Raw genomic sequence first — 23,924 nt, forward strand, 5'->3', positions numbered from 1 at the left:
TGTGCCAAACTTGCATTCTCTGTGCCTCGGGCACCGTGGAAAGGCCCCTTTTCAGAGGCACCTGATGGGTGGAGGATGCCATGTGGCTACTACGCAGGGCTGGGAGGTGTGGTAGTGAAGGGCAAATGACAAGGCAATGCATTTGCACAGTTGTCACTGAGGATGCAAGTTGTGTTGAGGGTCTCTGTAACTGGAGCTGAGCCAGGAGAAGGAAAGGAACCAAGAAGCTTGACTTTGAAGTTGCAGACCATTTGAAATAGCTGGGAGCAGGAAACACCCTGTGTTTGTGAACTGATGGGTTAGTTGTGGCACCCTGTGGCTCAGTTTCCCTGTCTCTCTAGATGGGAAAATCCAGCTATCTCAAGGGCTGTTCGTAAGGTGCTTTGGTACTCTGATGGAAGGCCCTATAAAAATGGGATGGATCTCCCTGGGCCTGCTGAATCTTTATGCAAATGTAAAGAAGCTGTTACTGCTCACTTCTCCGCGTCTCCCGACTTTCCTTCTTATGCCATCAGAGTCGAGACTGTCTTCAGCTGGGTCCTCCTGCTGAAGGAGAAGTCGTGCAAGTCAGATGGACAGATGGACAAGTCTATGGAGCCAAATTTGTGGCCTCACATGCCATCCAGATGTACCAGGTATCGAGCTTCTATTCCTTTCTGCTGCCCTCCACCTCTCACTATTTAGATAAAATGCTCATCGCAGTGGTCTCTAGACACCTCCCCGTGGTCTATTTTAGAAGCCCTTTTGTAGAAGTGTGGTACTACTGGCAAACCAAGTCCTAGGACCCTCTTTAACTACTGCAGTCAAATCCCACTCAGAAAGGGGCAGGCGCGGTATGGGGTTTGTTAGTGATCTATTGGAAGGAAAGCTGCATAGATGACAGTAAAAATCTCCGCTTTTAGTCTGGATGGAGTATAAATGCTGAATAACTGGTACTGAGGACCCTGTTATAGCCTAGATGTCCTTTGTGACCCACCGATATATAGCCAGGTACCGATGAGTGGGTTATTGACCCCTTCCCTTCTGCACTAGAAATACAAATCCATAGGATATGCAGAGAAGTGATTCCATGCAGCAGGTTGTAGGAAACGGGGGCATCTAGTCAGTGTCTGCACCATGAGCTAAGCCCTTCTGCCACCAGCCTCAGCAGTGAGCCCTGCAAGTGCAACTGTTGAGCTTCCAGACGTCCTGGGAGTCACGCTAAGGGGGTTGGGCTGAGCCTGCACAACATGGGCACGTTCAGAAGGTTCAGACTCAGGTGTGAAAATGGCCTAATTTTCAGAGGTGCTGAGCACCGGCAGTGCCCACTGAACTCAGCAGCATTTTGGATGGCTCACCCCTTCTGAAAATCAGGCTGCTTTTATCTGACTGCCTAGCTGTAGGCACCTGTATTTGAAAATGGGCCCCAATATTTAAGCTCCTGTAGCTGAATCTGGCTGAAGCAAAGTTTTATTTACCAAAAAAACCTTGAATTTTAGAGTACTTGTGTACATCTTGTCCTCTTCTCCCAACCCTGCTGCTCGGATAACATCCGGAGTGGCACTGAAACACCCAGTTTGCCTGACAAGTAAAAATCCCCAGTGAGGAGCTGGCTTATTGCGAAGTGTTCTGAGAATATTCCTAAAACTGGTCATTCCCTTGACCCTAGGCAGATTGGGCTGTGCCACTTCCTGCTCCTCTTAGGATTATTGCTTGTACAAAGTCTGTTCCCAATACTAGATATTAACCAGCTGCTGCGACCTCCCTCATTTACACATGACCCCATGCTATGCCAGAAAGTACATGTATATTGAAAGCTTTCATGATGGGAGCTCACTTAGAGAGCTGGGAACTGAACAGGGAGACTCTGTAGTAGTGGGGGGGGGATCTGGTTTTTGTGACTTCAGGCAGTACAGTATCATTTGTGTGTTAGGTGGAATTTGAAGATGGATCCCAGCTGATGGCGAAGAGAGATGATGTGTACACCCTTGATGAGGAGCTTCCAAAGAGAGTCAAATCAAGGCTGGTAAGTAGTGGGGGTGTGCATCTGTACTAAAAGTCCACTCCATAACCTTGATGTCCATGTGGCTTCCCCTGAGAGTAGCCTGCCTTCATGGGAGCAAACGCATTGAAGTGCACAGCAGCAAGGGCATTGCAAGGTGAGACTTGCTCTGGGAGTTTGTTTGCTGTCTGTTCCTTGGCTGATCTCTCTCTCTGTAGATACATTACTTCAGCTCACCTCTAGCTGAGGTCTGTAGCCCTTCATTGCTTACTGACAATTGATGGGACTTAACTAGTGAAATCCTGCATCTTTGAAATAGTGAGGTACACCAGGAAGTGCCTTGGTGTCCTTGGCCTGCATCGCTCCAGAAGGCCTCACATAGTAAGGCATTAGCTCCGCGACCATTCACAACCCAGGCACATTGCTGACCTGAGAGGCAGGTCCTGTGCACCCACCTGACTGTCCTAGCTCAGTTGCAACACTTGTTAATAAGCATGCAGAGTGTCTGAGTCCAGGAAGGGTAGGGGTGGGGCATTCATGCTGAGTGGGTGTTTAAATCTGCCTGTCTCAATAGAGCGGAGCATGCTGCAGACGTACTGGGTGTTTAGTTTGATCATTGCACTGACCCCTTAAGTCTCCTTCACACTTGGCACTGAGCTAGAATCCTTTGGCCCTCAGTGTTGTGTTTGCCCATTAATCATTTCACTGGGTCTAGTGACTGCAGGTATGTTAAGTTGCTTCTCTCTCCATACTGCAGTGTCACGTGGGCTTGTGCAAAACAGTCCCGTCACCCCATGCCCCACGCGATTTCTCTGCCGTGTGGGAGAGCTTGTAGGTGAGGGGTAATAAGTTCATTGGAGCGGCGCTGTGGGTATCTAACCCTGCTTTACTCTTGCAGTCAGTAGCTTCAGATATGCGCTTCACAGAAATCTTCACAGAGAAGGAGGTCAAACAAGAGCGGAAGAGACAAAGAGTGATCAACTCACGCTATCGGGAGGATTACATCGAACCTGCCCTGTACCGGGCCATCATGGAGTAAGCACTGCCTATGGTAGAGAAGGAGAGATGCCAACCTCCCAATGGATTCTAACACTCCAGTACAACAGAGGCCAAACTTGGACATTTCAAATCCATGTTTTTTTTTAAAAGGAAGCTACAATACTGTACCCTGCAGTAGCTGAAAGGAGATTGTTGGATGGTGGAACCATTCAGTGTTGCAACAGTGGATGCCTGCCTGCAGGCTCCTCCCCTGAAGTTGTCTGCACTGAACAAGTATCCGGCAAGCCAGCTTGGGAGTTCTGCCTTCCACAGCTTATCTCCTCAAACAGTCTCTCACTGTTTCTGCTTGTCTGAGACAAAATTGACAGGTGGCAAACTCTTCTGGGAACTTCACCTGGGCATCTTGGCAGCTGCAGGAGGATACAAAATGTGTAGTTTTTGTTGAATAATGTTCCTGATTCTGGGAGTCTCTCCCCAATGGCCACACCTGCACCGAGCAGGCAGTATTACTGGTGCTTGACATTGAACCCCTTTTTATATTTATATCTGTGTGTTTTGTCTGGAGCAGCTTCAGTTTCTTGTTTCTCAGCATCTGCCCTCTGAGGGTGGAGCGTCAGGCTGTGCAGAGCCAAGTGGATTGGAGGCGTTTGTGTGAAGAGATGAAATGTGAAAATCAAATCCGATTGGACGAGCTATTTAACCCTCCATTTAGCTTTTGTTCTCATTTGATATTTTGAGACTTACTCGTGTTTAACTGTAATGGTCTGTGCCTACGTATAAATAGGAATCTGTCTGGAGCCTCCTGCAGTGCAGCCCTCTAACAAGAATATTCATTCAGCCCCCAAAGAGTACTTTAGCGTACGCTTCACTAAGGCAATAAAGACCAAAGGGTCCTCCTAGAGAGCCAAGCACCCCAGTATTGGTCATGACAGGGCAGCAGGATCGGTAGAATCCAGCACCTTGTCTGTGGCTATGCTGCCACACGGTCTTACCTAGGATAATTAGATGTGAGTCTAGGACCCAGTTACAAGATGCACTGAACTGTACCCGTTAATGAATGGTTGTGTAGTGCCACTCAGAAGCAGAAGTGCTGCCACGTTCTTCTGTCCGGCCACAGCTGGTAGGGCATCTGTGCTTTAAAATCCTGTGTAGAGCATTAATTGGACACACTCTTAGTTGTATCGGATAGACTTGACTATCCCAGCAATGGAAAGCTGTCAGTTCAGGAGCCATGCATTGCCTGTATCCTGAAGATGTTCTGACACGCTCCTAGTAAAGCATTAACAAGTTAAAGCAGCAATTGAATAAGGATGTGTGGCTTTCCCACCCTCTGGGAAAGGGATTTTAGACTGTGGGCAGACTGGCTGCCTTCCAGCTGCATGGAGTGACTTGGGTAGTTTCCCTTTGTTGAGAGAAAAAATCGTACAAATATACTCAGTTTTTTTATTTTAATTCTCTTCACTGACATAGACCCATCGCTGTAGTAAAGGGACCTTGTGTACACAAGACCCTGATTTATAGCAGTTTCCTCTTTGTTTCTATAAGAACACTATAAACCAAATTATTTTGAAATCTGGTGCATCAACTTGTTGATTAGCAATAAAATGTAGTGTTGTGCAGTGACTTTTTGACTCTTGATCAGCAAAATAATAAACAACAAGCTTTTTTGAAAAATAATCCTCTGTTTATACCAAAACTCTTCTAGGATCAGGATACTGATGTGACTATACAAATTTCTAGTGCTCAGGCTTGCTCTTGGATGTCCTTCTCTTACAATGTGTGGGAGAAGCCCTTGTTAATCAGCATTTGGGCAGATTCCTGGAAGGAACAGGGCCTTCACTTTGTACGTTTTCCCAGTAACTTAATTCATCGTGGTCAGTTTCAAATGTTAATGAATTATTCTGGTAAGCATTGGAATTGTTAACATGTAAAACTGGGACATTGTAAAATTGTCATAGTATCTGCAAGTGTGCAGGTGTACGAAATGAGAATCGGTTAGAGCTGCAAGTTGGCAACTCCTTTCGATGCCATTTTTGTGACTAACGAAAGGAAGGGAAGCTGCCAGCATCTCTTTGAATCTGCCCTCTAGTCTTCTAATGTACCTGGGATTCACTTTAATTCCCTCTAGACTGAATGCTGTCCTGTTCATCATGGGAAAATCTATTCTGCTTTTCCCTCCTTCCCCCCCCTCCCAAAAAAGGGTACCAATTTAGCTGTCTGGATGATGTAGAGGCTTCCTACCCAATCTGCTATATTACCTGCATGGACTGAGTTTCCATTCTAGGTGGTGATACTATATGTCTGGTATAAATACCTATCTACAAAGAAGGCTCCCACCCTAAAATGACAACCTAGTGCAAGGCAGCTGGGCTTGTGCCCTGCAAGGGTTCCAGGTCAGTTACACCATGCTTTGTCACCTGCCTCTCTCAATACTGAGTGACTTTCAAGAGCGTTTCCATGCTCGGTATTAGTTCTGGTCAGGGAGCTCTGACCTGATGTGACCCAAAGTGTTCTCTGTAAATGGACTTCAGACTGATGGTCTTGTCGCTGTCTGCACTGTCTTGGAAACCACTGCCATCCTTGCTGAGTTTCCTGCATCATTGGATAAAGGAAGGTTGTCCCATTTCCCATTAACTGCATTTAACAATGTAGTTTAATAAACACCTATAGATGAAAACCTCATTTCTGATTGGTTTATACCTGACCCACTTTCTGGTGACTTAGACCTGCACTCCAGCACCAGGCTAGGTGCACAAATCGAAATGAGAGCAGAATTCCTCGTGTTTAACACACCAGGGAGTCCATGTCATTTTTTGACTCCAAGTAGAATCCTTACGTTTGTAGACGGATTCTGTAGGCACCTCCATTAATGTGCTTAAAATATAAGGGGCAGAAATTAGCTCTTAAAATAGCAGCTGTACAATATTTAACTTGTGTTTCTACATTGTCCTGTTGTGTGAGAAAACTGACCTTGTGCTCTGACTCATTCTGGTGTGTGTGGGTCCTTCACACACTATTGTGTCATTGGAAAATGTCCTAATTCCCTTCCTCTGGAGTCCTTCCAATCTCAGGACAAGTGCCATTAGGATGCCAGTTGAGCAGGTGCTTTTGGAATATATTTAAAATAGGAAGTTACTTCTAGAAACGTGCTCAAAACACCAATGTTGATGCTAACCCATCCCATAGGGAAGCACTGGGTGAGAGCTATTCAGTCACTCCATTTGGTGTGGCATTGCAGATCATGGGCTGCATCCCCTTTCCTCTTGTGCCAAGTCTGATTTTTGGTTCAGGTTGGGCTCTTAGCAAACTGTAGAATGGAGCTGTCTGGATGTAATCCTGGGAAAGGCTGGCAGATCCGGTTTCCTTTTTGGAACTGGGAAGCTAGTGTCCTGTTTTTGCTAACCGCTTATTGTAGATCCCCTCTTTGTGTCCAGTCTTCTAGGAGAACTCCTGCTGCACTAGCAGGGTCTTCTGACAGGCAGGGAAAGTGGTTTCAATGGTTACACCCATTTTCTAAGATCATCCTTCCCAATTTCTGAGTGAGACAGAGCTCCCATCTGGGGTTAAATGAGTTCTGTATTGGCGTGATCAGGAATGCCTGGGATGAGAGGTGTGTCGCCCTTCTCTGGCCACCCAGCCTGAGGCTTCCATCTTTATCTACAGTTCCCATGCTCCACTGGGCTCCTGTTGTCTGACCTGTCTACGGCTGTGCTTTGTTTTTTTTAATGCGAACGTGGGAGGGAATAAGACTCCAGCAGCCTCTGTATTGTTTTTAATTTGATCTAGTAATAAACATAATTAACTTCAAAACAGACAATCTCTGGACTGATTTAAATCTTTAACAATTTTCCTTGGAAATCCTCACAAGGTTTTTAATTACTTGTCTAGTCTTATTACCTATTAACCTCTTCCTAATCCTCCATTACACCCTCTCTTTACATGGCTGTCCAGTGGTCACATGACAACTTGAGTACCTCCAGTAAGAATGAGTGGTGGTTGCTGCTGTTCTATGATCAAAGAAGCTAAAGGTAGGGACTTAAGCTGTGCACCCTTAACCGTTCACCACGAGTACAGAGTGTGCCTTAACTGTTCACCACGTTGTCTGGATTTTTTTCGCCCCCCTGGAAGGATAATATGATGAGACAAGATTCATTCTGCTGCTATTCTAACTGGTTCAGAATCCAATATGCTGGTAAGATGCTTAGTTTTAGTTAACATATGAGAGTTATTGTGGTCTCCAAGGCCTCTTTTCTTACCTGCCATCTCCACCGCTCAACAAAAGGAAACCAGTCACTCAGCCCAAGCTGTTCAGCAGTCTCCTTCCTCAGGAGCAGTGTGCCTAGGCACTCTGCTGGCCGGCCAGCAGGAAGGGCGCTCTGAAGGCTGGAACAAACAATCCAGTTCTTTGAGTGAGTGATTGTCCGTGTCCATTCCACTGGAGATGTGTGTGCACCTCATGCACAGTTGTCAGAGAACTTCTCCCCTCAGCGGTACCTGTTGGGGTGGCTCGAGTGTGTCTGTCGCTACATACCACTGCCTGCTCGTATGAGAGGAGAGGTGCCCCGACCCGCCGTTAGTTCCTTCTTAACAACAGTGTCCATTGTTGAAGTACTTTGAGTCTTGCTATCGCAAGCTAGTTGTCCACATTCTGTGTACAATCCGTTTCTTTTTTCATTGTTGGATATAGCGTGTCGTTAGTGTTAGGTTTTTCGTCCCATTTGGACCAAATTTAATTCTCAGGACTGGAGTCATGCCTTGATCTCCTGGGTTCAAATCCTGCCAGTTGTGTGCCAGACCGATGTTGGTCAGTGACCTACACCCTAGCTGCCTAAAATGTTTGGGAGAGCCCACGTTCAGGACAAGTATCACGTTTGTAGAGGGTTTAAGCCTTGCTCTAAAAAAGATGGTGCAACGAGACTTGTATTTTCTTATGGAGGTGGCACTTTGCTCTCCATCAGCGCTGTTGGGTTCAGAGTGGGCTCCAAGCACAGCACCAGGAGTACAGCGTGTGCCTCCTGAGATGTCTCCGGCACTGTGTTTTGTGTCTCTCGATACCAAAGAAGAGAGACAGATTACCAAGGACACAGTACCTTGTGCAGCGAGATCTGTAGTACTCAGGCAAGCCAGAAGTGTGGCAGGGATGCTGAGAGGAAGTGTTCTCTGGAGTGCTCCTCTGCTACAAAGGGGACTTTGTCAACTCTGGAACCTGTGCCCGATTCATTGAGGACAGCCCCTGAAGTTCCTATACATCAGACCCAAGACCCAATTCTGGTACCAACAATGCTGGAAGCATACGCTGCTGCCAGAGAATTGCTTGACCTCTTGGTACCAGTGTCCCTGGCAGCATAGGAAGGGTTACTGTTGGTACTGGCAACTATGGTCCCCACACCAGCTCCGCAAGATCATGCTGTACCAATGCCGGTTCCTGTACCTAGGAGGCCGGTACATTCCGGGGGCAAGCCACCATTAACATCCCCAGTACCACCATCTCAGAGTTCGGCTTATCTGTCTCCTGTCCACACTAGTTCTGCTCCACCAGGACTCAAATCCTCTTCATTGGATTTGTAAGAGGATTTGTGTCGTGGAGTGGACGGGAAGCTTATCCTCCATCTGAGCTGGGGGGTCCGTGGATGTCACAGCAGTTGGCACATCGCAAAAGGCAATGGCCTGTGCAACCAGGGGGCCCACCACCACACCAGTGGCCTTTCTGGGTACTACAGGGTGTCCCTTCCCCTGGTAGGACATCTTGCCCATCTGAGAGAACTTCCTTAAAGGTGCTCTGAGATCAGCACCACACATCATGTTCTCCAACACCCAGTACCGGGACCAAGGAACTGGAAGTTACTCGGACAGCTCCTCCATGGCAAGAGGCAGACCAGCCATTGCCTCAGCATCCTGGTGCATCTTCTTCCTCATCACCAGACAAGGCTATAGAAGTGATGAGTGATTCACCACCACCAGAGGATTACAAGACTCACCAAGAATTGCTTAAAAGGGTGGCCTCGGTTTTAGATGTTAATGTGGAAGAGGTCTGTAGGAAATACCACAGCCTAGTGGAGGGCCTTCCAGAGAGGCACTTCCAAATAACACAGAATTTCTGGAATCCGTTAAAACACTGGCAAACCCCTTCTTCCCTCCCACCCATGGCTAAATGGGCAGAGGACATATGATGCCCCTTCTAAGGGCTTCGAACACTTCTACTCTTCCCCCGCCTCCAGGCTCTTTGGTGGTGATAGCAAGTGAGTGGGAGAGGCATGGACACCAAGCGTTGACACCAAAGAGTAAAGAATCCGAGGCTGGACTTCTTTGGCCATAAACTATTCGACAGGAGCCTACAGCTAAGAATTGCTAACAAGCTCTCCTAAGGGTACGTCTATACTTACCTCCGGGTGCGGCCATAAGCAATCGATCTTCTGGGATGGATCCCAGAAGTGCTCGCCGTCGACGCCGGTACTCCTGCTCCGCGAGAGGAGTACACGGAGTCGACGGGGGAGCCTGCCTGCCATGTGTGGACCCGCGGTAAGTTCGAACTAAGATACTTCGACTTCAGCTACGTTATTCACGTAGCTGAAGTTGCGTATCTTAATTCGAAGTGGGGAGGTTAGTGTGGACCAGGCCTCAGTCACTACAACTTAGTCCTCTGAGAAGACCTCTTGAAGTTGAAAGGCTACCGGAGGACTCCAGGAAAGAGTAAGCTTTCATGGTAGAGGAGGGCAAGCTGGTGGCAAGGACAACTCTTCAGGATAGTTTGGATGTGGCTGACTCATCAGCTCGATCCATGGCATCCACCATATCTATGATAAGGTGTTCATGGCTGCAGTCCTCCGTTCTCCCTCCTGAAGTACAGCAGACATCCAGGATTTGCCATTTCAGGGACCGTCCTTGTCAGAAAAGACAGATGACAGGCTGAATAGCCTGAAAGATAACCGGGCAGGACTGAATTTGCTTGGAATTTACACATTGGTGACAGAGGAAGCAATTTTGGCCCTAGCAGGCTCACAGATATCAGAGCTTTATTTTTCTGTCCCAAGACCTGCCAAGAAGAAGGGGCAGGAATTACATGAGGGGATCACTCATCTGCGACAGCAGGTTCCTTTCACCCAGCGTCCCAGTCTAAAAACTTGCATTTTGACGGGTTTGTCAAGGGCAGTATGCCCATACTTGTAGAACACCTTGTTCCTACCCATATTTTTGCGAAGTGATTGTCCCACCTCCTCTGTGCTTGGATTTGCATCACATCGGATCCCAGGGTCCAAAGCATGGTGGATATGGGATATTCCCACATGGTTATCCTAATTTTCATCATTCCTTCTCTGGAACAGGGTGTCTGGTTTGCTGCCGTCGGCTTAAAGGATAGTTATGTCCATATAGTGATCCATCCAGACCCCTCCGCAGGCTTCTCAGGTTCATAGTGAATGGAACTCTTTACCAATTCACAGTATTTCCATTTGCTTTATCAGCAAAGTACATGACTTTGACTATATATCTGAGGGAACTGAAAATCAATGTGACATGGATGACTACTTGGTGAAAGGTCCATCCCCGTCTCAAGTGCTGTCCTGCATGGCCGCCATTCAATCCACTATCAATGCACTGGGAGTTAGGGCGCCCGGGTCTGATTTAATGCGCTCTAACTTGCAAGTGTAGCCAAGTCCTAGTGTTAACAGACAACAGAGCTACAATGTTTTATATAAACAGAGGGAGGAGCGTGTTTGTCCCAACTATGTCAGAAGGCAATTCTACTCTGGGAGTTTTGCATAGCCAACTCCACCTCAAAGCAGCTTACCTCCCAGGAGTGCAGAACATGTTGGCAGATCACCTAAGCATGTCTTTCTCCACTCACCACAAGTGGTTGCTGCATCCAGATGTGACCAGGTCCATCTTCCAGCTGTGGGACCCAAGTGGACCTGTTTGCAACAAAGACCAACAGAAAATGCCATCAGTAGTTCTTCGAGTAGTGTCCCTATGGGTGCTCCACTGCACCTTTGATTGGAGATTTCATAGCAGTGTCTGTTCGGCCCATGCATGTGTGTCACTCAGCCTCTTGCCCATGCCGTTGCTACATAGCAGTGTGTGAGCCAGCCATCTTCAGTTCTTTCTCAATTGCACTGGCTTGAGGAGGACCTTAGCTAGTTTTCAGAATTGAGTTTTGCCTCATGGTCCTGCTGCATCTTTTGCCTTAGGGAATCTCATATTTCCCAAAAGTGCAACTTCTGTCTGCAGTCTAAAATCTAGAGCCAGAAAGAATAGGGATCTAAAACTTTGACTCCTTATGAAGGAGAGCTTGCTGCATCCAACCTCTGTCCCAAGCCAGGAGCACCCCTGGTACATTGGTCTCCGAGTAAGTCAACTGCCTCTTCTCTCTCTGAGCCACACTCGTCAAGGACATCTCAGAGGAAGCCCTAAGATTCCTCTCATAAGTCTTCCAAAGTCCGTGCCCCGAGTTCTCCAGGCAGGGAATCTACCTTGAAGAAGTCGAAGTTGTTAGCTCCCCTGGATCCTATCAGTCTCCAGTACGGTAACCAGAAGGTTGCTGGTTCCTCAGGTAGCGAGAGCTCTGGTAAGCAGAGAGACCCTAAAATATTGGGCTCCAAGAGACCATCGGTACCAACAAGAGACCCCAGTAGCAAAAAGAGCTCTATCACGGTACCAAAAAAGACCGCTCTGGCTCCATGTGGATTCTCCCCAGAGCATTCAAAACTCACGGTACCATTGACTCCTTTGGCTACTGTTACTTCATCTCAAGCCGTGGACACGGTACTGACAATGCTAGTACTGCTAGAATTCTGGTTTCCCCAAGACCTTGCAGTGGCCGAGACTCCTGATTCAGCATTGCTCAGTACCGAGAACTTCCAGTCTCTGGATTCCTGGTATCAGTGGTGGTACTTCACACTTCCTCAGTACCGAGAGCTTCCAGATCTCTGTACACCCGTCCAACACCAATAGTCCTACCTCAAGCTCCTTCTGCTGCCCCACAATTGCCAAGTGACCTAGAGGAGGAGGATTCTGATGAAGATTTTGCCTCAGCCCCCCAAATATCTATGCAAGGCTCCCCACTCTGCCCCTATGAAGGTTCTTTTCCTGAGCTCACTTGTGACAGACATCCACCACTATCATCCTGCTCCAGTGAGCACCTGTGGATTCTGCCATCCCTGCCATATGCACCATCCCCTTGGCCATACTGGGACCCCGGGTGGCGTATTGGCCTCAGTTCTCTAAGGGCTCCTATGTAGAGACAGACAACCCTCTTCGCCCTCCCTTTCCAGGAGATGAGAGCCTCAGGTAGAGACCTTTGAGGAACAGGAGGCCAGCGCTGACGAGGAGGTGTCTCCAACCACTGACATTTCTTCATCCCTGGATGGAAGCGGTCATGCCACCTCCACCATTCTTGACTGATGATTTTAAGGAGGTTCAGGATCTCAGCAAGAGGTAGGGGATTCTTTACAGATCCCCTTCAAGGAGACTGAAGAACTGCATCCTAAGCTGATCAACATATATAGCTATATAGCCTCCTCCTACCCACATTGCCCTACCAGTCAATGAGGATCCTGGATCCTGCGATGGTCCTCTGGCATACTCCAGCCTCAATTCCTCCCATGTGCAAGAGGGTGGATAAAAATACTATGTTCCCTCTAAGGAGTCAGAATTTTTATTTTCCCACCCATCACCTAACTCCTTGGTGGTTGAGGCTGTTAATGAACATTGAAGGCAGCACCAGGCTAAATCTACACTCTATGATAAAAATCTTAAGTGACCTCCTAAGTTTAAAAAAACAAAAAAATTCAACTACTTTACAGTTGAGAATTGCCAACTACCAGGCCTTAATGGCAAAGTACAACCAAACTAATTGTACCAAGCTGAACTCTTTTATTGAACATGTACTGACAGAGAGCAGTTCCAGGCAATTATTGCAGAAGGCTAACTCCTCACCAGGACATCTCTGCAGGCTTCTATTGTCACTGCCGACAGTCGCCCATTCAACTTCTACAGCAGTAGTTATGAGGAGGGCCTCCTGGCTTCAGCTCTCAGGATTCCCTAAAGACCATTTCAGTACAGGTTACCGATCATCTGCCCCAAGGGTCTTTTCAATAGTTGTGTCGGTAGTAGCAGCATGCCTCTGCAGGAATGGAATTTTGGTATTCTCTCCAAACACCTGGACAACTGGCTTCTGAAAGACCCACTCATTGGAAATGACTTTGCAGGCAACGTACAAGGCCATAGAACTCTTTCTCAAGCTGGGCCTGCAATTGAACGTTCAGAAGTCCACCTTGACCCCTGTGCAAAAGCTGGAATTCATAGGAGCTCATCTTGGTTCAGTAGTAGCGAGAGCCTCCTCCCAATGCACAGATTTATGTCCCTATCCAACTTGGTCAATATGATTTAGATCAGCCCTCAAACCCCAGGCAGGAACTGTCTTCAGCTTCTAGGGCGCATGGTGGCAGGCACTTTTGTTCTAGATCACACATGACTGTAAAAGCGATGCCTTTAAGCGTGGCTCAGGATGGTTTATTCACCAAGCAGACAGTTTAAACACACACTGCTTTCCACATCCACTTCTGTAAAAGAATCTCTCAATTGGTGGAAAGACCCTCACAATGTGTATGCCAGAGTCCCCTTCACTTGCCGTCCCCCAACAGTTGTCATAATGACAGATGCTTCCCGTTTAGGATGGGGAGTGCATCTAGACACCCACACAGCTCAGGACTGGTGGATCCCCCAAGAAACCACTCTGCACATCAGCTTCCTGGAACTCAGAGCAGTCAGATATGTCTATCTCCAGTTTCTGCCATTAATCAGAGGCAAACAAGTAAAGGTCATGATGGACAATACGTCATGAATGTTTTATATAAACCAACAAGGGGGAGCAAGATCCCTCTTCCTCTGTGCCGAGTCTATAAAGCTTTGGAATTGGAGTATACACAGATTGTTATCACGACAGCTTACCTTCCAGGAGTTCAGAACATGACCACAAACATACTCAGCAGGCATGTCTCTCGAGACCAGGAGTGAGAGGTAGATTCCACCATACTTCACCACATATTCCTTTTTAGATAGACCTCTTTTCCATAGCGATAAACAGGAAATGTGCCCAGTTTTGCTCCAGAACCAGGCTGGGGCACCGATCCTTGGGGGTTGCCTTTCACTGCCTGTGGTCACCAGGTCTTGTGTATATGTTACCCCAACTCCTCTGATATCTAAAGTTCTACTCAAAATAAGAAAGGACAGAGCCAGAGTTATTCTGATTGTTCTTTCGTGGCCCAGACAAACATGGTTTCCTTACCTGATACAACTGGCTGTGTTCTCTCCGATTACTCTCCACGCTGCTCCTCATCTCCTCTCTGAGGAAAGCAGGAAGATCCTTTGCCTCAAAGCACGGCTGGTCGATGGTTCATGGGCATAGAAACGGCCTGTTCACAGCAAGCAAAAAGAGTGCTGCAACGCAGTAGAAAACGGTCTACATGCAGCACTCACTCACAGAAATGGACAAGATGTGCCAACTGGTGTGATCTCGAACACATTGCACCAACAACCTCATCATTGCAAGACATCCTGGACTACATTCTAGAACTAAGGAGCTTGGGTTTATTAGCTGAGCTCCATTAAAGTTCATCTGGCAGCCGTCCTGGCCTTCCATCCTCCAATAGAGGGTTACTGTATTTGCCCGCCCAGTGACAGTGAGGTTCCTCAAAGGCCTCGACAACCTTTTTTCGCTAGTTATATGCCTTACTCGGTTTGGGACTTCAGTTTGCTTCTTAAATGCTTTACAAGACCACCGTTTGAACCTATGGTGCCTGCTCACTCCTTCACTTATCGATGAAAGCAGCATTTCTGGTTGCCATCACATCGGCTCAATGAGTGGGGTGAATGGGGGCTCTTATGACATAACCCCCATTCACAATATTTTTCAGAGACAAGGTTGCATTGTGACCACACCCCAAGTTTTTGCCAATGTACCTTCTCACTTCTATATTAATCAGCACATTCACCTCCCTTTCTTCCACCCTAAACCTGACCGGGATAATGGCATTGTCCTGCCTTGACAGGAGAAGACTTCCAGATTGTTAGTCTTGATCACAGACAGAACAATCTCTGAATAGAGGCTCTCTAGGTGGATAACTGACTGTCTGAGTAGCTGCTACCAATCTCATAATCTCGAAGCATCCACTGACCTACGAGCTCACTCTACGAGATCTGTTTTCACCTCCACAGCCTTTAAGAATGTTCCGATCATTGACATATGTAAAGCTTCAAGCGGGCCGCCTATGCATACATTCCCTGAACGCTATGCAATAATTTGCAACTCTGATTCCGATACCGTGTTTGGTTCATTTATACTTTTTTCCATACTGGACTAGACTCCGAAGCCCCCTCCCCTTAAAGGGGAACTGTTTGGTAGTCATCTAGAGTGGAGCCTCATAGGGAAACAACTCGAAGAAGAAATGGTTATTCACCCTGTGCAGTAACTACGGTTCTTCGAGATGTGTCCCTCTATGGGTGCTCCACTGCCCACCCTCCTTTCCCTCTGCTTTGGAGTTCCTGGTCATGGGGCTTCACGGTAGAGAAGGAAATGAGGACGGTTAGCATGTGCAGTGCTATATAGCAACAGCATGGGGTGTGAGGTTGAGTAATATGCATGCCTGGGCTGAATAGACACTGCTATGAGAAATCTCTGATCAAAGATGCAGAGGGCTCAAGCACACCTAGAATGGAGCACCCATTGGTGGACCCATCTCTAAGAACCACCGTTATTGCACTGGGTGAGTAACCATTTCTTCTGCTCATAAGGGGGGTCACAACCCTGGGTCTCTGACGGATGCTTTCCTGCTATTGTGGACAAACTCCCTGCTGTGTCCCTTTCCTCCGATACCACTACTTTCCAGTGTTCTGTAGAGACCAAGCAGGATCATGCTTGTCTCATACTAATAGCACTAGCATGGCCTCAGCAACACGGGTTCTCAAGCCTGTTAGCGTTGTTAGTGAGGCCTCCTCTACTTCCCTCATTGGACTCAGATGTGATTTCTCAGGACCCTGGCTCTCTGCTCCATCCCAACTTACAGGCTGTCAGGGTTCCCTCCCCACTCTGAACTCTGGGGTACAGATGTGGGGACCCACATGAAAGACCCCCCTAAGCTAATTTCTACCAGCTTGGGTTAAAAACTTCCCCAAGGCACAAATCCTTTCCTTGTCCTTGGACGGTATTGCTGCCACCACCAAGTGATTTAGACAAAGATTCAGGAAAAGGATCACTTGGAGTCCCTATTTTCCCCCAAAATATCCCCCCAAGCCCCTTCACCCCCTGAAGGGCTGACAGCTAGTTCCATTCAAGTACTTTGGGCAGCAGTTTCAGCATTCCACCCTCCAATCTGTAATAGATCGCTTTTTTCCAGCCCCATAACTAACAAATGTCTAAAAGAGTGGGCCAGATTTTACCCTCAGGTGCAAGAACATGTTCCTTCAGGGGATCTCAACCTTGTGCTATCTGCATTAATGGGGCCTTCCTTTGAACCTCTCACGGCTCACTCGCTCCCTCCTCCACGTCTCTATGAAAGTAGCATTTCTGGTTGCAAGAACCTTAGCAAAGAGAGGGGCTGAATGGAGAGCTTTGGTTTCAGTGCCTTCCTGTACAGCTTTCCATAAAGATATACTTTACCTCTATCCTCACCCCAAAATTGACATGGGTGGTGTCCAATTTCCACATTAACCTGCAATTTATTTGCCAATTCCTCCCCCCCTCCCCCCCTCAAGCCTCCCACACATAGAGGTGAGTAGAAGCGTCATTCGTTGGACATGAGAGCTTTAGCCTTCTACTTGGACTGCACCAGACTCTCTAGATCCTCAGCACAGTTACCTGTCGTAGATGGTGAAAGGTAAACCGGTTTCTACTCGGAGGATTTCCTCCTGCATTCGTTTGTGCTGCCAGTTTGCTAACATCACGCCACTCCATAGAGTTATTGGCTCTTTCGACTAGAACGCAAGCCGCTTCAGCCACTTTCCTAGCGCAGTTCCTACTCAGATTCAATGTTTGTAATGGCTCAGCCATTCCCAGTCCTTATTCAAACCGGAGTTGATTGTATCTAGTTTGCATATCAGTTTGCAGGTTTGCTGCTGAGGGAGCTTGGACAAGTTGCTTACCCCCTGTCTCTTGAGTTACAGCAGCAGTTCTCAACCAGGAGTCTGGGGGCCGGGAGCAGTTTCAGTGGGGCTGCCAAGCAGGGCCAGTATTAGACTCACTGGGGCTCAGGGCCGAAAGCCGACGCCCTGCTGCACGAGCTGAAGCCAAAGCCTGAGCAATTTAGCTTCGCTGGCCCCCCTCTGGTGTGGGGCCCCAGCCAATTGACCAGCTTGCTACCTCCTCTCTCTTCTCCTCCCCCCCCCCCCCCCCCCCCCACTGACCTTGGCTTTTATATGCAGAAAAATAGTTGTGGCACAAGTGGGCCATGGAGTTTTTATAGTGTGGTGGGAGGGGCCTCAGAAAGAAAAAGGTTGAGAACCCCTGATCTAGAGAAGGGGAGAGCACCCCGCTCTCAGCTCCTGTGAGATTTGAAGCATGTTTGGGAAGCCAATTAAATCCTTAAACAGAAGGCACTCGACTGCCAAGTGCTACCAGGACTAGTCCCACTATCTGAAGAGCCGTGTCAAAACTTAATCAAACCTGTGAAACGCTCGTGTCGCTCTGAAGACAGAGGAGATGCTATTTTAAGCTTGAGAAAAATGGAAGGTGGTATTTTGGAGGGAGTTTTAAAAATGAGGCCTTCCTTAATCTTTCAGGTCCTTGCATTGAGTGAGAAAAAGCAGCATTTGCAGAGTTGATCAGGTGATCAGGAACAGTCAACCTGGATTCACCAAGGGCAGGTCATGCCTGACCAACCTGATTGCCTTCTATGAGGAGATAACTGGCTCTGTGGATGAGGGGAAAGCAGTGGATGTGTTATTCCTTGACTTTAGCAAAGCTTTCGATACTGTCTCCCACAGTATTCTTGCTGGCAAGTTAAAGAAGTATGGGCTGGATGAATGGACTGTAAGGTGGATAGAAAGCTGGCTAGATCATCGGGCTCAACGGGTAGTGATCAATGGCTCCGTGTCTAGTTGGCAGCCGGTTTCAAGCGGAGTGCCCCAAGGATCGGTCCTGGGGCCGGTTTTGTTTAATATCTTCATTAATGATCTGGAGGATGGGATGGATTGCACCCTCAGCAAGTTTGCAGATGACACAACTGGGGGGAGAGGTAGATACGCTGGAGGGTAGGGATGAGGGGTTTGGGGTACAGGAAGATGCTCTGGATTTGGGGGGGCTCAGGGCTGGGGCAGGCTTCCCGCTTGTCCTGGCACCGCGGACTGTGCTGTGCCCTGGAAGCGGCCAGCAGCAGGTCCGGCTCTGAGGCAGATGTGCGCAAGTGGCTCTGCGCGGTTCTCGCCCGCAAACACCGTCCCCCCTAGCTCCCATTGGCGGGGGCAGCGCGCAGAGCTCTGTGGCCACCCTACCTAGGAGCTGGACCTGCTGGCTGCTTCCAGGGCGCAGTGCGGAGCCAGGACACGTACGGACTAGCCTGCCTTAGCCCCGCGGCACTGCCGACGGGACTTCTAAGGGCTGACCAGAGCCGCCATGACCAGTGCCTGATATTCCACGACCCACGGTTTGAAAACCACTGTCCTAGACAATCTCTAGGAGCCAGACGGCTGCAACATCTTGCAGGGGAGCTGGAGGAGGGACACCCAGAGAGAGACATGAGGGCTCTTCTCCCGCCCCCCAGCCATGGAAATGCGGAGCCCGGCCGGAGCAGAGAAGGAATAGTAGGTGCAGGGGGAGCAGTGCAGTGCTGCTGGGATGCAGGCAGGCACGTTGGCAGCCAACGCTCCCAGCTCCCTATGCCAAAGCTTCAGCGAGGAAAGAGCCTGGGGGTTCAGTGAGCGGGGGAGTTCTGGGGGTGGGCAAATTCCCATCCTCACCTGCCCCCTCCAGCTGCAGTTCCTAGTCGCTCCCTTGGAAACGCCTGTTTCACCTAGAGCTTCTCTGGATTAGCTCCTACTCCAGCTACTGGTCTCGCGCTGCTCCTGGCTCTTGTGACACTGGTCTGCCCTCCGCCACCTCGCTGGGAGCTCTGAGCAGACTGTTCTCCTTCCTCCTCGTCCTGCTCCTGGCTGCTGCCCTCGCACCAGCTCGAACCCCTTGGCCCGAGGCAGCCTTTCTTCCGCTGATGTGCTCCACGCGCCTGCCACCGCTGAGCAGCCTCCGGGGGAATGTGCTTGACCTGGGTTTTTCTTGCTGCCCTGCTGTTCCCTAGCAGCACAGGGTAGGTGTGGGTGATGCCCTGGCGATGGTGGCATGGCCAGTGCCCAGGGAGGGGCAGGGGAACGGGACCCGCCGGGCAGACCCCACCTGTTTTCTCAGCTCTGCCCCACCCTGGGAGCCACAGGCAGCATGACCAGTTCTCTGCTCGGCGTTGGCCAGTGCCCAGTCTCTCAGTGGCAGCGAGATGCTCCAGCCCAAACCAAAGCTGCTCTCCCAAGGGGAGGAGGATGGGGGGGGGGCATAACCAGGGGACTCTCCTCGTGAAGGAGAAGGGAGGTTATTTTACCTCTGTATTTGGCCCAGTGCAATGGCTGCTGGGATCCTGTGTCCAGTTCTGGTGCTTCAAGAAGGATGTTGATAAATTGGAGAGGGATCAGAGAAGTGGTCGACTGTCCATCACCGGCTATTTTGAAATCCTGGTTGGATGTTTTCCTACAGATCTGTCCGGGAGCTGTTCTGGGGACGTTCTCTCCCAGAGCCTGTGCAGAGGTGGGGTCAGACTAGGGGACCTGGGCTCTGCTCCACTGCACCCTTGTGAATTGCTCTAGTGAGTCTGCAGCCACCGAGTCCCTCCCAGGTTTGTATTCCCTTTGCAAGCTCGATATTTGTAGCTGAAAACCTCATCTGTGTCCTGCGGGGAGGAGGAGACACTCGGGGGCTGGGACGCGAAGCAGGAGGCAGAACAGCGGCCCTGGAGCCCTGCTCGTGGGTGAGTGCGGAGCTGCCCCATTTGCCTTACTGGCCTAGTGACAGGCTGATGGGAGGGGGGTCCCCCTTGCCTTCAGCCCCCAGGGAAATGGGCTCCCTCTGAGCCTGGGCAGACACCCCCTTCCCTGGCGCCTGGATTCTCCTGTGCACTGTCACGGTCCGGTTGGGGGAGGGGAGGGGATGTGTTGGGTCTCCCCTCCCAGGTTCCCAGGGCCTGGCCTGCATTTGTCCAGCCCCTCTCCTGGGGTGGCAGGCCCAGGAGCCGTGTGCACAAGGAGCAGACACAAGGCCCCGCTTGTGCTCCCAGGCGGCCCCAGCACAGTAATGCTCTGTTCCTGCAGCCAGTGGAGGCAACCCTCCTGCGTGGGCAAGGAGCGCGCTGGGGGCTCGGGGGTGGTTCTAGCCAAGCAGCGCACGATGGTCCCGGCCCCCGTTCCCAGGGCTGGGCAATATTGATCCTTCTCTCACAGGGGCCGTCTGCATCCTGACCCCTGTGATGCAAAGGGGAAACTGAGGCATGTCTTGAGCCCTGATACAGGTCACTCAGTAATTGGCAAAGTCAGGGCTGCTGGTCTCCTGCTCTATCCCACTAGACTCCCTTCCTCCCCTAGAGCCAGGAATAGCCCCTCAGCGGCCTGGGCCCACTAGACCCCACTGCCCTCCCAGAGCTGGGGATAAAACCTAGGTGTCCTGACTCCCAGCCCCTGCCCCATCCCCACTGTCACTGCTAGGTCTGATGGGCTTTGTTCTTTCACTGCAGGCAGCGAGTGTGTGTCTGGGGAGTTGGTGTCTGAACAAAGGGGCCATTTCCCCACCAGGAGCAGCTCGGCCCCCGGGTGCAGTGCAGAGCAGCTCGGCCGCAGGTCCGCATGCCTGGCAGGGCTCATGCTGGTTCTGGAGCACCCTGAGGTGCTGATTTCCTCCTGGCCACGCAGCATGAGCCACGGGAGCCGAGCACGGACGCAGGCATCAGAAGACGGGCGCTGAGGCTGGGACCCAGGTGCCGCGTCTGGCCCATCATGGGCCTGTTGCGGAGACTGGTCACAGCCCCTGGGCAGGAGGCACTTGCTGCCCTGTCCTGGCCAGGCCCATGTGTCGTCTCAGTGTGTCAGGCTGGGCAGCCATTCACCCCTCCCACACTGGGATGGTCACAGGGCCCATTAGTCCAAGTGACTCAGCATGACACAGGGAGAAGCCAGATGCTGAGTGAGGTGGGTGCAGCGTGCGGGGCTTGGCGCCAGCCGGAGAAGCTGCCTGGCCCCCGGGGCTGGGAGGGGGAGCTGCCTCTTCTGGGGGGAGAGGGGTGTTGGACCTGGCACTGACTGAACCCACTAGGAAACACGGGGGTCTGTGCCCCAGCCAGGGCCCCGCATACACACCCTGGGGGCTGTGCAGGTCTGTGTTTGCTGTGGGTATTTCTGTGCCAGCACCCGGGGGCAGAGGTGTCTGTGCCATGCACTGTGGGGGGTGAGGGATGGTCGCTGCAGGGTTAAGGTACCAGAGCGGGGCTCCAGGAATGTGGGTTCAGTCCCTGGCTCTGCCTTTTGAGCCCCCCAGTTTGCACAGCTCTACCTGGGCATCCATTCCTGTCTCTACAATGGTGCTGACCCAGCCGTGGCCTCCATGGGGAGAGGGTGAATCCATCAGAGCTGGGAGGGGCTTGTTGCCTTTAGGCTGGGCACAGACCTGCTGGGCTGGGGGAGGAAAACGGTCTGTTTGGCTGAGTGCAGGGCCAGGGGTTGCGTTGAGCTGGCCAGGTGGCATTTGACAAGGAAGGCCCAGCTCGCGGGACTAGTGGGGTGGGACAGGCTGGCACCGGAGATGTCTGTGACGGTGCCTGGCATGTCAAAGATCCCTGATAAACTCCCCTAACTTAGCTCTGAATTCCAGCATGATATTAGCATCTGGCGGTGGGGGATGTGGGTCAGGACTCCGGGGCACCAGCAGAGCCATGTGGGGTGAGGGGGAGCAGGGGGCTGTGGGTCGGGACTGAGGGCCACCAGCAGAGCCATGCGGGGTAAGGGGGAGCCGGGGGCTGGGAGAGCCGGGGGCTGCGGGTCGGGACTGAGGGGCACCAGCAGAGTCGTGCGGGGTAAGGGGAAGTCTGGGGTGGGGTAACAGGGGGCTGCGGGTCGGGACTGAGGGGCACCAGCAGAGCTGCGGTGAGGACGGGGAGTCCAGGGCTGGGAGTTGGGGCTGAAAGGTGTTGGCAGAGTTGAGAGGCGCCCAGGGCAGGGGATGAGGAGGGAAATGCGCGGCTGGAGGTGGGACTCAGGGACTGTGTCCTGCATAATAATCAATCGTGCTGTTTGCAGGGCAGGCGCTGCTGGCGAGCGAGCGTGACGGACGGGAGTTGGACTGAGCCAGCACAAAAGGCAGGCGCGAGGGAGCCGGGGGCAGTGCCTGTCGGCACTCGCTGGCCTGGCAGCTGCTCTGTCCCGTGGCTCGGGGCAGCGATCGTTCCTGGAGCAGAGGCCCAGCGCGGCCCCTGGTCTCAATAGCTCTTTGTGTGCCGCTCTGCGAGCTGAAACGCCCGTTTCCCGTTAGCTGGGGGAGGGGCAGGTGCCGTCTCTGAGCTACCTGGCCCTGAGGTGGATGCAATGCTCGAGTCAGCAGAGCCTGGCTGCCAGTCAGAGCCTCCTCTCCCAGGGCCCATGCCTGTCCCTGCTCCGGGCCTGGGCTGCCCAGGCCCGTAGCTAGTCGAGCCAGGCTCTGCTGTCCAGGGCCCCGGTAAGAGGTCGGGGAGCGACGGAGCCGCTGCTGAGGCTGGGGTGGGAGCAGGCGCTGGCACTGCGTGAACCCTGCAGGAGCTCGCCGTGGGGAGCAGATCTCCAGGTGAGTGTGCGTGACGCGGGGTGGGTGCCTCTGTCTGTCCCGCCATCCAAGGGGCTGCAGCCTTGGCATTAACCGTGTTAGCAACTTCCTGCCTGTCCAGCTCCTCCCAGGCTGGGCATGGACTTGCCAGGATCTGTGCCCCATACGTGGCATGGCCTGATCCCGGGAGCTGGGTTTGGGGTGCGGGTGCTGGGGGGCCGGTGCCACCGGCGGTCGGAGTCCCTGCTGGCCGTAAGCTGGGAGTGACTCTGACATGCTGCTCGAATGCCCCGTAGCCGCTGGGGAAGCGTTCCCCACCCGCCCCGATGTAATGGGCATGTGGCTCTAGGGGCTGGCCCAGCTCGTTATTGGATTCTCTCCCCCCAACCCCCGCTGCGCCAGGCACTGCACAGCACACGGGTCCTGCCATGGTCTCCCTCCGCGGCTCACACCCGTCAGCGTAAGGGCAGCGACGCCGCCTGTCCTGGGGCGCCTGAGGCTCCCTGTGCCGGGGGGTTGCAAAGGGCTCAGAGTTCAGGCAGATGCTCGTGGTGCTGGGCCTGTCCTGGGGCCCCACTGCTGACTCGGCTCTGACAGCCAGGTCTTGCCAGCTGCTCCTTTGTAATCCTCTCCCCTGGGCCCGGGGGAAGTGCTGGTTGCCATGGTGTGAGAGCTGGTTGCGCTCCCCCCTGCACAGGACGGCCCTCTGGCTCGGGGGCTGCTGAGGGGAGCCCAGGGGAGCTGACCCCAACCCCAGTGCAGCAGGGGGGCTGCCAGCCACCAAAGGGGGGAAGCTCTGCCTCCCCCAGCCCAGCCTCTGTAGGGTCACCCCCCCACCCCCGCTGGGAAGCCTCTGAAATGTCAGGACGGGGGGAGGGCAGGAGCCCCCAGTGAGCAGCGGGGATGGGCGACGCGGGGGCTCTGACGCTAACCCCAGAGACGCCTGGGGCTGGGCAGTGGGGCCAGGTCCTCCGTTTGGTTTCTTTCTTTAAGAACTGGGCCCTGCCTTGTTCCCTGACCCCTCCCCCCCCCCCCCCCGGAATTACCGAACACAATAGTAATGTGGGGCCAGGCCATGGACATCAGGCACCAGGGTATAGGGTGCCGTACTGGGGTAACAGAACATGGGGTGCC

General features: G+C 51.6%; 2 protein-coding genes across 10 annotated transcripts in view; both read left to right on the forward strand.

Annotated features, from left to right (window-relative positions):
* KDM4A (lysine demethylase 4A) overlaps positions 1-6,790 on the forward strand; it is a 39,919-nt gene extending 33,129 nt beyond the window's left edge. For all 9 annotated transcript variants that reach the window (XR_010589979.1, XR_010589981.1, XR_010589980.1 and 6 more), the window contains 3 exons: positions 516-635; positions 1,913-2,005; positions 2,880-6,790. Coding sequence is in view for 6 of the 9 variants with exons in the window: in XM_042851457.2 (XP_042707391.1) it covers positions 516-635; positions 1,913-2,005; positions 2,880-3,020 (354 nt within the window). In the remaining 3 variants the exon portion in view is untranslated. The remainder of the gene's footprint in view (positions 1-515; positions 636-1,912; positions 2,006-2,879) is intronic.
* A 153-nt stretch (positions 6,791-6,943) lies between these two features.
* Positions 6,944-23,924, forward strand: part of ST3GAL3 (ST3 beta-galactoside alpha-2,3-sialyltransferase 3) — a 367,793-nt gene continuing 350,812 nt past the window's right edge. Inside the window, exon 1 of the mRNA XM_065555304.1 lies at positions 6,944-22,811. The gene's annotated coding sequence lies outside the window, so the exon portion shown is untranslated. The remainder of the gene's footprint in view (positions 22,812-23,924) is intronic.

This window comes from Chrysemys picta, chromosome 8 (genome assembly GCF_011386835.1).
Source record: "Chrysemys picta bellii isolate R12L10 chromosome 8, ASM1138683v2, whole genome shotgun sequence".
Lineage (NCBI taxonomy): Eukaryota > Metazoa > Chordata > Testudines > Emydidae > Chrysemys > Chrysemys picta.